Here is a 14,867-nt window from a genome sequence, read left to right as displayed (position 1 = left end):
AAAAAAAACACTATAATTGTGTAATGTCAGAAATCCCAGATCTGGATCACCACCAAAATCAAATCAATTGCTCCTTGGCCCAAAGGCCTATCTGTCCACCAAATTTCATGGAATCCGTTGATGTTTTTGAGATATCCTGCTGACAGGCAGACAGACAGACTAACAGTCAATTGATTGATTGATTGATTACCTGGCAGTTGGCCTCTGGGATGAAGGTGAGAGGGAACTTAGTTTTCTGGTGCATCATCTTCACCGGCTTAGTGTCATTCTGAGGACAACAGCAAACAACAAGCTCTTTTTTCACTGAGCCAAACACAATCATTCTCTCAAAGCTCTAGCCGGTTACAACTGTCATGTATAGCATGGCTGTCTTTGATGAGTCCCATCGTCTGCTCATTCTGCCTTCTTCAGACATTCTACATACTGCATGTATAGTGTGTACACTAAACACTCTGTCATTCTCCTGTTACAGTTCTGACCTGAGGACTCACTTTTTCAATATCCTGTGGTGTGGAAGTGAGGAAAGTCTGATGCAACTTTCTCAGCAACTTTCGCATTACAAAATCATTTCTCAGCAAGATAAAGAAAGGTCAGGTCAGATGTGTGGGGGAGTCTCATGTTGCACAACACGGGCGTGGCCGCAGCCTCAAACTCGGTGCACTTTCTCAAGCACCACCTTTTTATTTCTTTACCACTCTGTGTGGGAAAAAAGGTGTGTCTGTCCACACCACGAGGAAGACTCATAAATCATCACAGCTTTACTGGACCGTAGCAACCCAAGAATGAAAGGATCTTTGATGTTGTAAGGTCTTTGGAGGACTTGGAAGTTTGACAGCACCATTGTGAAATGTTACCATGCCGCTTCTGGGCTTGACTAACAGACCTACATAATGCAAAAACAAAAAATGTGTCCTACAGATGGCCTTGTATTAGAGATTATAAGTAATCATATTTCATTCCCTTCACCCCTTTCTGTCTCTGCTTTCCACTGTTTCCTATAGTCAGGGTTCCCACTGTGGCCCTGATGTGAAATTCCATGACTTTTCATTACTAAGTCAGAGTGCTTCCATGAACTAAAAACATTTTGTCAATGTTGTTCTGAAGGAGTGGACGGTCTGGTTTCCACTCCAGTCAGGCTGAAAATTATCTAATGCAATGAATGTGCAAGACAAGATGTAAAATACATTCTGTGGACCATATGTAAAATTCCCTGATATTCCCCAGATAATGTATCAAATTCCCTGACTTTCCCTGTCTGGAAAATAAACAACTAACAAACAACTAACAATCTCTTTTTTAACCTGACCTTACTGAGTCGTGCTTGCATCAGATTACAAACATATATACATTTTTTTATTTAATGGATAGCCCCTTGAGATGAACCATCTCGTTTTCGAGGGGGTCCAACACAAAACATACAATACAATACAACATACACAGAGGCTCTCAAACATGATACAACATGATGATGAAAATCACTTCCAACCAATAAATCCCCATCCAACTCAAACACCCCACTTACATCATCCTGTACTTTACCAGTAACCCTGCACATGCCAGTGATTAGAAACCTCAGTTATAGTATATTCTACCATGCAGTACAACTTCAGAAACCACTACAGACTGTCGCTGTCTGCGGTCAGTTTTTGCCTTTGTGCAGCGTTACCTTGTTGAGTCTAAACTGAGCGTCTTTGGTGAAGTCCTCCTTGAACTTCTTGTCCCAGTTGCCTTTGAAGTAGATGGCGTTGACCAGCACTAGCCTGGTCATGTTGTCCACCACACCTTGGACCAGCACCTCCTTGATTTTATCTGGTGAACGGCACAGACACAAACACACAAGGAACCAATGACGTTTGAAACAAAGATGCAGCGCTGGATACAACAAACAGACTATAGCTTTGTTTCCATCCAAAAGTCAAGCAAGTTTTGAGACAACTTTGGAAATGACGGAAAAATAAAATGCGCCTTATCTCTATTTAAATCAGGTGGGTTGAAGGGAATAGTCTTTCTGCAGGGAGAATGCAGCTGCATCAGAAAACACATCGACAAGGTAAATGGAAAGAGTCTTTGCGCTACGTCATTACTTATTCAGACAGACTTACTTCTCCAATATAATCATTGACAATACCATTGAAAAACCATAATCCCAGAATATTGTTTTGTCACTTAATAGCTTGCTCCATCCATTTCAAAATTCCAATCTGGTCAATAATTTATCCTGTGAAGACTTTGCCTTATTTTTTAAGAATAAAATTCAAAAGTCATAAGATCCAGCATTAAGAACACGAGCGGGGACCTGGTACTGGACCTTCCACCCAACCCTGCTCTGCTACACTGAATAACTTTACTCCAATAGCTGGAGCTACGCTTCATAAAGTAGTGATGGGAATGAAATCATCTACTTGACCCCATTCCCACTCGACTCTTCAAGGATAGTTTTGTTAGTCTTTCTTCCCACACTCTTCACATTTTAAACTCCTCATTATCTGGTGTTTTTACAAATGCTTTTAAATCTGCAATAGTTAAACCTTTACTAAAGAAGCCAAAACTGGATAGCAGTGTCCTTAATAATTACCGCCCCATCTCCAACATACCCTTACTAGGCAAAGTGCTTGAGAAAGTGGTCTATAATCAAGTAATACCTCAAGGAAAACAAGATCATGGAACGATTCCAGTCTGGTTTCAGAGCGAACCACAGTACTGAGACCGCACTTGTTAAAATAGTTAACGACCTTAGACTAAGCGTTGATGCAGGTAATGTAGCAATCCTTATTCTGTTAGACTTAAGTGCCGCCTTCGACATGATTGATCATAAAATCTTGATTCATCGGTAACTTTAACGTTGATTTTGGAATTCCTCAGGGAAGCATTCTTGGGCCTCTCCTTTTCTCTTTATATATGTTACCTTTAGGCTATGTCATTCGCCAATATGGGGTAAATTTTCACTTTTACGCTGATGACACACAGCTTTATGTATCTGTGGAGCCAACTGACCCAAACGCCCTCCTCCCATTGACTGCCTGTCTCGCTGCCATTGATGAATGGATGAATATGAATTTTCTTAAACTTAATGAAGAAAAAACTGAAATTTTAATCATTGGACGCAAGCAAAGTAGAGAGCTTCTCCTATCACATATGGGCAGTATGGTTTCACAGACTAAAGCTGAGGTTAAAAAACTTGTGTGTCATTTTAGATTCAGATCTTGGTTTTAAATCTCACATTGGAAAGGTAACAAAGCCATTTTGTGTAATATAGCTAAAGTTAGACCATTTTTAAATCAAAAAGATGCAGAAATTTTAGTTCATGCTTTTATCACCAGCAGGTTGGACTACTGTAATGCTCTCTACTGTAATGGTCTCCCCAAAAACTCCATTAACACTTTACAATTAATTCAAAATGCGGCAGCTCGGGTGCTGACCAAGACCAGGAGGAGAGCACATATTACACCTTCGGACGTCTTAAAGTCCCTTCATTGGTTACCCATCAGCTTTAGAATTGATTTTAAAATTCTTCTATTAGTATTTAAGTCGTTAAATGGCCTTGCGCCCGACTATATGGCAGACACGTTCACCAGTTATCAACCATGTAGACCCCTCAGGTCCTCTGGCACTGGCCTTTTAGTTGTCCCTCCGGTGAGGACCAGGACTTATGGAGAGGCAGCTTTCAGTGTCATTGGTCCTTGACTCTGGAACAGCCTGCCAGAGGATCTGAGGGCATGTCAGTCTATCAACTCCTTCAAACGTAATCTGAAAACATACCTTTTTAGCCGTGTATTTTTATGATTTGTATTTGATTAATCTTTTGTGTCATTTTATTGTATTGTATCATAGTGTTTTATTCTTGATTTGATTTGATTATTCGACCAATACATTTCCAATACTGTTTATCACAGAATTTCTATATCAACACAAAACTTTGCCGCCTAAGGCAAACAAAAACTTTTCTGCAATATTAAGGACATTTTTAAAACAATGGCCATCTGCATTCAGCCTTTCTCATACAAAGTTCTCATTCAGGTTCATTTCAATGGGGCCACCTATGGCAAAAATGTATGCACTCATGGTACTGTATGACACTTTTGCTGAAACCGTCCACCAAATACATGCTCACTTGCATACATGTGTGTGCAAGTGAGTGCGTAAGCTTGTCTGTCTGCATAAAAATACTTGAAATCCCAGCTACTGATGCATACACACACAAGGAGAGTGACACTGTAGTGAAGCAACAAAAACATGGTGTTCATCTCAACAGGTTTTCCACTTCCTCCCATTCTCCTGTCTCATTCCAAACACATGGTTGATTTTGATGAGTGTGTGTGTGTGTGTGTGTGTGTGTGTGTGTGTGTGTGTGTGTGATCCACCTTGGGTCTGCTTCTCCACCCAGCTGTTGATGTTGTTCCTGGCTGCCTCTGGACTGGTTTTGAAGTCCACAGACTCCAGCTCTGCGTTGTAGTGCTTCTTGGTTTCTGCTAGGAAATCCTGAAACCATCAATATGTATTTAGTACTACTGATTCCTAAATAATCTAATTCATTCATTCATTGACAGTAATGGCACAAAAAGGTATTACAGCCAGCATAAAGATTCCTATCTGTGCCTCTCATTCCATCAGGACTACCTTTGTGTAGACACACCCACACCTGCCCATACAGGTGCATACACACACACACACACACACACACACACACACACACACACCTCAACAAACTGGTAGGACTTCTCTCCATACAGCCTGTTGGCCAGGCTGAGGGCGTACGGGGCTTCAGGCTTGTTCAGCTCGCTCATCAGTTTGTTGAAGCCGACATGGACGTCCTCCTGAACCTTCTGGACGTTCAGGCACTGCGGACAGCCGAAGAAGACCAGATTTACAGAGAGGCATTGAGCTAGTGGCAGAGGAAGACTAGTTTGAACCAGGTTAATACAGCTGCATGCATAGTAGAAACTGTGGACTCAAAGGAATACACCTGGTTTTTGGGAGATTGTCCCGCTGGTTAACTTACCTGTTAAGCTATGGGAACATAGACACTAAAATGATCCATGTGTCCCCAGTAGATTGCCTCTGGAGCTCCATGCTAACTCTTTAGCAGACACTATGGTGAGTGGTAGTAGGCGACTAGTATTATCTCAAAGTGACAAAATGAGAACTTTTAGCAGCTCTAAAGCTAAATGGTTAGTTATCTTAAATGATATGCGGCTTAGTCTGTCAGTTTTGTGTAGGAAATTGGTCAAATTTACTTGAAATGTTATATAAAAATAACAAACTGTTTTGAACCAGCAGGGACTACTTTCCCAGTTTCCTTCGGAATCACTGCACAGTAGATGAATACATCGCTGTTCACCTGAAATAGTTCCAAAATAAATCTGTCTACATCAGCTGTATTGATTTACTGATAGTCTATTTCATTTTTAAAATGTATGAATCTACAGGCCATATAGTAAAAACCACTTGAAACTTTTTATTACAATTATTATTATCAATTATATTAAAAGGTCAGTCTCTACTTTGGATAATGCTAGTCGCCTACTATTACTCAACATAGCGTATGCTAAAGAGTCAGCATGGAGCACTGGAGCAAATGATCTACCAGGAACATACTGTATGGATGATTTTGGTGTCTATGGTTTTGGGACAATCTCCCAAAAACTCCTGTTCCTTTAAGCTGTCAGTAGTGTCAGTTTATTTTTATCTGAGAACACTACCCGCTGCTGATTGCATGTAGGGTGACCAGGGGTCCCGCTTTATGTTGTACTGCACAGCATTTTAAGCCGTTGTCCCGCGTCCCACATATTGAGATGATGTCCCGCATTACGATTGGCCCTTCAGTTGTCAAAACACTGCAGAGCACAAACTTTTAAAAGCCTGGTGTCCAATGGTTGTGAAGTGATCAGTGACAGCTGTTTCTCAAGGGGCTGTGCTGGTTGTCTATCAACCTGGGTGCACGTGGGTCAAGTGTAGACCTATCATCTTTGCTGGCCACAGGGAAACTGTCAAATAAACACAGACAATTGAATTGGAGGCAATATAGACACTGCTAAAAAGAAAAGAAGATGTAGCTTTAACACTGAATGGAAAACTACATATAACTGGGTAAGTCCAGTGGAATGCGATTCGCAAAGAGTTTTTTGCATTCTTTGCAAGAGTTTTTCAATTTCGCACGGAGGCAAATACAACATGTTGCATGTTGGATGTCAATATAGATTTCTTATGCTGCAATTAGTGTCCTTCTGGAATTACAAACACCTCTCATTGTTTTCTCATCTCATCTTTTCATCTTTCTTATAGCAAACCTAGCAAAGCCCAGTCTGCAACTTGTAGTTACAGACCGTTATCGTGGGCTGCAGAGATGTTTACAGGCCGATAGGCAGAAGAGAAATGTTTCTTTTTTAACTTACATAGACAGTATATCAAAATTTTAGGCTACCTCTTAGCATTGGTAACCCGTCCCACATTGTCTCACATTAACTTACCATTTGTCCCACATTTGTTCTGTTGGTATCTGGTCACCCTATATGCATGTCAGGTTCACATCACAAAATTGCAACTCAATATTGATTGGAGGAATATGGAAAAAAATAGATAAGAGTGAGACAAGAGAAAACAGCAGAAAAAAGAAAAGCATTAACACCATCAACACTGGCGTAAAAGAACCCAAGGAAATAAACATTGACATAAACAAAACAAAACAAAACTAGCCACCAACCCTGATGTTGTTTTACAGTCAACTCACAACGACAACAAAAAGCCCTTCTACTTTTCAATGGGCAAATTCAGGATTGTTTGCATCCAAATCAGCAAGACACCAACCATCAACCTAAACTACAAGTACATAGTCTTTTGTGTGTGTGTGTGTGTGTGTGTGTGTGTGTGTGTGTGTGTGTGTGTGTGTTCAAGCCTATCTGCAACCGCTGTAGTTTCCTGTAATTTCCATTTTAGACACAGCTGCTTATCACAGAAAAAAACACACCAGGAAAAACCCACATATAAGAAAAAGAAGGACAACATTCCTGTACATTATGTAACACTATGAAGTTGGCAAGTCCTGCTTTGGAGCTGAAGAAGTCCAAGCACGTTGAATTTACAGTATACAGCACATAACCAGGGTTGTGCCCTTGCATTGTTCTGCCCAATATTTCCAAGTTGTATTTACAGAGATGAGACAGATCAGACATCAGCAAGCAAGAGAGTGGGGAAACAAGTGAGATTCTCCCAGGAAGCACCTTCACCTGTTAACAGTCTGTATTGGTTTCTGGATCCTCTCACCAATGACACCAACCAGCCCCTCTGTTAGTACAACGCCCCTCAGTTAGTTCATCATTCCTTTACTGTTGGCTCTGTTACCACCTTCAGCAGATACTGTGGCAGTCTGCTGAGCTGGACCTGCTGCTGCATCTGCTGCTGCATCTGCATCTGCATCTGCTCTGCTCCTGCCTGCCTCGGCTGCTCTGCCTTAGTGAAGCAGAGGACCTGGAGGTGCAATCAGTAGCGCTTCCCATCATTAGGATCACTGTGAAGTTAAATGTGTGTATGTGTGTGTGTGTGTGTGTGTGTGCAGGACAAGAAAAGACCTATCAACAGACTGTGGTATGTGTGATGTAATTGTTGGCCAGCGGGTTAACAATCAGGTTAAGAGACCAGGCGGCTGCACTCTCTGGTAACTAGGTAGTGAAAATAATCCTCACAGCAGCCTCATGATACTGTCGCCTCTCCACTTTCACACACACACACACACACACACACACACACACACACACACACACACACTCACAACACACCCAGGTATGCATGTACACACACACATCACTACAACTGATGACTCAGCATCACACTCTTCTGTTAACCTGCAACGTTCCTTGCAAAGTACCATGAATGTACAAGAATTTGTTTCGGTGATACTGGTGAACAGACATATTGACAGCTTACATGGCAACACATTCACATTCACACAGCACATTCTAATGCAAATGGAGAGACAGCAGAACTAGGGTTGGACTGCTGGTGATACCGATATTTTTGGATTGAAGCTGCCAATAGCTGATATTTTGTGATGATATTCAATATATTTAAATTCAAACATTTTCATACCAAAAAATAGAATAGGTCTAAGTATCTAAATATAGGTGTAAGCCTGAGCAGAAGCTCACATAGGTTGCAGAGGGACAATGCTGCAGGCTTTAAAAAGGTCAAACAACCTGATGTGCATTCACAACTGCTGCTTTTAATGCTGCTGCTTTTATACCATCAAACAGGTCCTTTGCCCTTTTGACTGGGCCTTTAGTTTACTGAAATTAAGCCTAGGATAACATTTGATATATTATGGAATAAAAAACATATGCTTATAGACTATTAGTTATGATGACAGGACCTCTCATAAGTTTTCATGTCACGGACCACCAAGAAGAGACACTGGGCCCATTGGAGAAGATTTTGATTGTAATCACCTGTTAATTTATTACAATCGCCTGTTATTTTCCTACCAAGATGGCTGTGTGATGATGTAACAGAATACTATGAATAGATCTGGCAGAACAGGCACTGTCTCCTGCCACACCCACTCCACTCTGCCAGACAATTACTTTAATGTAACTGTAACTTTGCCTTACGGTGATCACCAACTGGAGATCATTGCTTTACCCATTTTTCAATTCATCCATACATCAGTGGTCCTAATATCAACCTGCATATTCTCACCCTCTGAAGGTAAAATCTGACAGACATCGATAAAGAAGGAGAGAAAATAATGACCACACCTTTTCTTTTGCGGTAATGTAAAGAAATGGTGTTGAAATTCCAACATCCATCTTAACCAGGTACACAGACTTGCAATGACATGTCAGTGTATGCTGTAGAAACACTCCTCAGGTTCAATTGGATGTGTTTTGTGGTATTAATTTTCAGTGGGAGAGGTGTGTGTGTATGTGTGTGTGTGTGTGTGTGTGTGTGTGTGTGTGTATGTGTGTGTGTACCTCTGACATCTGTGTGGCTGTGTTGCCCCTGGCTCCCAGCAATACCATAGCCAGAGCTGAGGAGATGCTGAAGGGAGAGTAGAAGACATTGCCGGTCTTGTCGTCTTCACTCAGCTTTTTGAACAAAGCCAGGGAGAAGCTGGTGTTGGCCTCGGTTAGTGGGGTTGATGTTGCCATTGTGTCTGATGCAAAGAAAATACAGCACATTATTAATCATTACATTATCAACTGTATCTCATATCCCTTTAGATCTGATATGTTGTATTCTCTCTTGTACACAGAAAAACTTTCGCCGAACTCCATTGAAAAAACTGGCAATTTTAAGTTGCTTTGATGATCTGCAAGCTTACATACCTGATAAAACATGACTTAAGAACTTTTACGAATTGTTAGGACCCAGTCATCATTTCGGCATGCATGCAATAGACCAAGCAGCACTTATTACAATAAAATGTCAACTTTAAGAATTAGTGCGCCTGATATTTACACTACTTAAATGCACCGTGATAGGCGGCAGCGAGTGTGAACCAATTCTAAAAGTTGATATTTTATTGAAATAAAGTACTGTTTGGTGGATTACATGTATGCCGAATTTGCTAGCACACTCTATTTCCTCAGAGGACGTCTAAAGTAATGTTCTACCAAGTATGTGCTTTGGCTGATAGGTAACGCAACATTAAACTGCCAAATCTTTTATTGGATATGGTGCGGTGTTTCTTCCATATAAGACAACGGCACCTATCGGGACTAAAATGCCTTATGGGGTAGACTAGGCATTACAGAATGACATAGTCTTTAAAGTCGCATCATGCCGCATCATTATAGACATTATACTGTTGTTTCCATATCAGAGAATGGCACCTATCGATACTATCCCTTATGGGATGGACTAGGCATTAGTCAGTCAGTTAGGCAGACATAGTCGTGAAAGTCGCATCATGCCGTATCATTATAGACATTATACTTGTACTACAGACCTAAAGTCAAGCAATGGGCAAGCAACAACATGAAAAAACCCTTTTCTGAGTGTCTTTGACAAGAGTTACAATGCTGAAACCCACAGTTGCAGCTATTCTACTGTAGCCTTTGCAAAACAAGATCAACAACCTTACTGTCAAAACTTTGTCAAAGTGACTCCCTACAACCCTCATCATAACCCATTTATAGGGACTGAATGAGGCATGAACCTCCCAACAGTCTCCTGTACTTACTTACAGACGCGCTTCTTCTGGTCGACAAGTAATCAGTATCCTACTGCCTCTGTCACAGGAAGACTTTCTCAGGTTGAGCCATCCTCCTAATGTTTACATGGTCGACACGCCCAAGCTGTCAACCTGAACACCCGCATTGTCATCAAGGAAGGTCTGTGTCAATCTACGGCAAGTCGAAAGGGGAAAACCAGGTTTGATTGGAGAAGTTAGAAGGGCTGATGTGCTCCCAAAGTTAGATCACAAATGGATTGGAGAAACTTAGATCTAAATGAATCAATGCACTCCTAACTATTGGGTGTGTGATGTATGGTATTGTTGCACTCATTCTAAGGTATGCCTGGATAGCTAAATGTCTAAAATATGAATGTAAATGTAACCTTGCATAGTTTTCCATATCAACCCACTAGCAAATGTTCCCAAACTCTCAATCAAGTTATTGTAAAATGTCAGTCTAATGTAGTCTAGACTTGTCACATGTAGCCTATATGTTTTGACTACAGTATGACATTGTACAACTGCATTGTGATATTCTGTGCTTACATTCAGCATTAGATAGATATAAGGTAAAACAAATCATTTCATACTGTAATATACAGTGAGATCTACAAGCAGTTGGACAACGGCAGTTTTGGCGCCATATTGGTCACTCTGGTGACCAATATTCTCTGACGCCTCCAGGTAGAACTGCCATCACCTTTGTGTTTTCACATGATGCTATAGGTGGGTCCACCTTTCACCAGATTTCACTGGAAAGAGGAGAATGGGCTGCAGGCAGATTCACTTGAGGAATTTCTGTTGCACTCAAATGTGAGTGGTACAAAAACCCTCAAACAAAAAAGATTATAACTTCAATTATCAATGCAGATGTTGAAGCAGCATTAAAAATAGTTCAAATCCTTTCTTGTCAGCTAAATTAAAATCTGTTATGTGAAGTTAGTTACTGTCATCTGAACATATAGTGGGACATTATGTTTACTTTGTCATCAATGGGAATGATTTGTGTGTCATGTTTTCATCAACAAACTGCTTCATATTCTCTGCTTGTGTTTCTTCAGAAGACAATTCTCCAGCCTTGAGGTCAGTGAAGCACTGAAGTGCTACCCAAGAAATATGAAGACATTTTTCAACCTTGTTTATGTATTGTCCAAAATAATGCTTAAACCTGCAATAGTCAGACCGTATAACCAATCCCGAAGCTAATGTGTGCTATGTGGAGATTTCATTGAGACATAATGATATAAACCAATATCCAGCTGTGTTGCTGTTTTCACCTCTTTTCTAAAGCTTGTTGTCAAAACCCAGACCGACTTGAAGCTCCTCCCACTCCATTCAGTAGCTTTTCTTTTTTTTTAAAACTAGCTTAACCTCCCTCGCTGTTTAAAAGCCCCCTCCAATTCCTGAATTTTTTTTTCGTAATGGTGGAATCGATGAAGCGAGCGAGTAAACTTGTTCAGTAAACTTGTTCAACTAGTAAACTTATTGAACTTGTAAACTTGCTACCTACCTCTTCACTCACTGGCAAAGCGAGTCTGGTAACCGGCAACACTTCTCCGTAGGTACATTTAGCTTAGTCAGGCAGTCAGTCATACACCTGTCTCTTCATTAGATGTCGCTTTGTGAGATGGCCTCTAGAGGGCGTCTTTGAGTAAGAGATGGCCTCTTGCCTATATGGGCTAAAAGCCACATTCAGTACCACACACTGATAAAATGCCAGTCCCACACAGTGAGCCCCACTCTCCGCCGATTTACCTGCCGATTTACCTGCCGATTTACAGACATCCACGTCTTCTGCTGCCCTGTAAACCTTAACGGTAGGTAACGTTATTGTGGTATTGAAGTGGCGTTAGTGGAATAGAAAGGGGAATAGGTAATTTAACTGATAACCGTGTCGCGCTAGCTGACCATTGCTCCCACACAGTGAGCCACACTCTCCGCCATTAATTTACAGACATCCACGTCTTCCGCTGCCCTACAAACTTTAACGGCAGGTAACGTTATTACCTGTGGTATTTAAGTTACGTTAGCCGCGGCAACACTGACTGATCCATTGTGTCTGTCCGTCTCCATACATTTAAATTAATTCTCAATAAGAGCTGTCTGTTGTCCAGACAGGACTGATGAAAACGGTACAACCAAAACAAAGATAAAATGGAGAAATCCTGGTATAACGTTGGGATGACTGTAGGTTTTCCAGGTCAGTTTCTTATTTAATTTATATTGTATAGTCTGTTTCTTCTTTTTTCTATGAAGTAGCACCATTATGAGCAAAGCTAGGCTACTGTATTTCTGCCTCTCCCACCATGATGACGTTCCAAAACAGCCCAATGGACAAATCTATTCGTCAATAATTCTGTCCGTTTTCCGTCGGATCAGTGTGGCCGCAGCTAGTGGAATTCAACACATGCGCCATGGGCCTGTACAGGATCTGTACTTGTTCTCTTTAACCCCATAAAAGATTATTCATCTTTTGTTTGGCTGAAAAATATAAATATACAAACATATAAATCTAATAACACAATGTATATAGCATACATACATAGATGTAGGCTAATAGCTATATACAAAACTATATCTATACAGCATATGTGTTTGAGAATTTCTTTGTATATTTTTGGCAGCCCTGTAGACCTACATAGCTGTTAAAATATCCTGTGAAAAAAACATCTATTTAACAGCTAGAATTTCCCTCCATATTTATTGTAATGACTGAATGTATTTTGAAGGCAATTCTAGCTACAGTGTCTCTAGTTGGCTTGGTGCAGCCAGTACAACATCATATGCTTGTGTTTACTTTTGCCAGACCAAATTTTGTCAAACAACAAACCAAGTTACAGAGGTAAAAGCTTCTAATTTAGTGTTGTAAAAATGTGTCTCTTCTGTCCACTACCCATCTATACATAATGATTAAGTTTGTATAGCTTACAGTACACGGTCTGTGTCTCTGCTCATGCATTTTAAGGGAAAACTCCACCCAAAAGCATTTAAACATTGCTAAAAAACAGATAATGGCAATGTACCTCACGCTGCTGAGCCCATTTTGTTGTTTGGTTGAGTATTTTGAAAACTGGGGTTGAAGATTTGTAACTTGTTGTATGTTGGGTTAGACTGATAGGCCTATGGGTTTTTGAAGTCTGATACCGGCCTGTATTGTTGCATTGAAGAGTGGCCAATAGCTCTGATCATTTGTGCCGATATACAATCTGACCATTTTCATGCCAAAAAAATTCCAACAATGATAAGGATTCAGTGTTTTCCCTCAAATGTCAGGGTGGGAAAGCCTCTGAAACAGCATTTAGACCATCATGTGACACTAATACTCTCCACTGAAACACAGACTATGTTTGAGGTTGTTTGTATGAGTGATGGTTGCTGTGGCACATAGAAGAGTTTGACCAAAGATGTGGTTATGTTCCTGTGGATCAAGGTGCACACCCAGTTTTCTAGGCTTGGAAATGGTTGATTTCTGTGTGTAGTGTATCAAATATATCAGTGTACTTCACCACCATAGTCCTGTCCTGGTAGTTGCCATAAGCGACCAGGGCGAGTCGTACAGTGAAGTCTACTGGTCCCCTCTTATTTTAAACATGCCATTGTTCAACCTCTCTTGAAAAAACCTAACCTGGATCCTCATGCCCTCTGCAACTATAGGCCTATTCTAAATTACCGTTTTTAGAAATTTCAGTCGGGCTTTAGAACCCATCACAGCACAGAGACCACCCTCCTAAGGGTGACTAATGATCTTTTGCTTGCTACAGATAAAGGTCTCTGCTCAATCCTAATACTCCTTGATCTTAGCGCAGCTTTTGATACGGTTGATCATGCAATACTACTCAATCGTCTGGAAAACTGGGTGGGGCTTACTGACTTGGCCCTCAGTTTTTTCAGTTCTTATCTTGCTGCTAGAACTTTCTCTGTTGAGATAGGAAATAACGTTTCTTCTTCTGTTCCTCTTAAGTATGGTGTCCCTCAAGGATCAATCCTGGGCCCACTACTTTTCTCCATCTATATGCTTCCTCTCGGCGATATCATCCGCAAATATAATATACATTTTCACTGTTATGCAGATGATACGCAGTTATATATTCCCCTAAATCCTAGTGATTCGACCAGCATCAATATTCTTAATAATTGCCTTTCCGATATTAAGTGCTGGATGTCTCAAAATTTCCTCCAACTCAATGACAGCAAATCAGAAATCATTGTATTTGGGCCTCAAAACTCAATCACCTAATTCAATGTAAACTTGGTAGCTGGTCAGCCAATATTAAACCTTTCGCCAGGAACCTGGGTGTAATTTTTGGTTCTGACCTCTGTTTCGAGGAACAAGTCAAAAGTGTGGTACGGTCCTGTTTCCTTCAGTTGAGGAACATATCAAAGATAAGGTCCTTTTTGTCCTTTGCCGACCTTGAGAAGGTTATCCATGCCTTCATTGCATCTCGCTTAGACTACTGTAACTCTCTCTATTCCTGTCTAAACCAAAAGTCCCTCTCTCGCCTGCAATTAGTGCAAAATGCAGCTGCAAGGCTTTTAACTAAGAGTAAAAGGCGAGACCATGTAACCCCCATTTTAGCTTCTCTTCACTGGCTTCCTATTAGATTTAGAATTGATTTTAAGATTTTGCTTTTAACTTTCAAGGCACTACATGGTCAGGCTCCTACTTATATCTCTGACCTTTTAATCCCCTATGAGTCGA

General features: G+C 40.7%; 1 protein-coding gene and 1 long non-coding RNA gene across 7 annotated transcripts in view; both read right to left on the bottom strand.

Moving 5' to 3' along the window:
- The window catches only part of LOC139918769 (leukocyte elastase inhibitor-like), a 36,711-nt gene extending 26,437 nt beyond the window's left edge, over positions 1–10,274 (bottom strand). For 3 of the 6 annotated variants that reach the window (XR_013507938.1, XM_078291324.1, XM_078291322.1), the window contains exons 1-7: positions 10,175–10,274; positions 8,964–9,145; positions 7,339–7,464; positions 4,698–4,838; positions 4,362–4,479; positions 1,667–1,809; positions 191–268 (exon numbers count right to left, since the gene is read on the bottom strand). Coding sequence is in view for 5 of the 6 variants with exons in the window: in XM_078291324.1 (XP_078147450.1) it covers positions 191–268; positions 1,667–1,809; positions 4,362–4,479; positions 4,698–4,838; positions 7,339–7,464; positions 8,964–9,140 (783 nt within the window). In the remaining variant the exon portion in view is untranslated. The remainder of the gene's footprint in view (positions 1–190; positions 269–1,666; positions 1,810–4,361; positions 4,480–4,697; positions 4,839–7,338; positions 7,465–8,963; positions 9,146–10,174) is intronic. The other 3 variants (XM_071908237.2, XM_078291323.1, XM_078291325.1) reach the window with 3 other exon arrangements.
- A 1,617-nt stretch (positions 10,275–11,891) lies between these two features.
- LOC144543481 (uncharacterized) lies at positions 11,892–12,610 on the bottom strand. The gene is made up of 3 exons (XR_013507936.1): positions 12,574–12,610; positions 12,121–12,209; positions 11,892–11,923 (listed from the first exon to the last, which is right to left on the bottom strand). It is a non-coding gene; the product is annotated as an uncharacterized LOC144543481 (long non-coding RNA).
- Positions 12,611–14,867: the final 2,257 nt, after the last annotated feature.

The sequence above is a fragment of the Centroberyx gerrardi genome, chromosome 22 (genome assembly GCF_048128805.1).
Source record: "Centroberyx gerrardi isolate f3 chromosome 22, fCenGer3.hap1.cur.20231027, whole genome shotgun sequence".
Taxonomy (NCBI): Eukaryota; Metazoa; Chordata; class Actinopteri; order Beryciformes; family Berycidae; genus Centroberyx; species Centroberyx gerrardi.
Note: the sequence above shows the minus strand (reverse complement) of the source record. Positions and strands in the feature narration are given on the sequence as shown.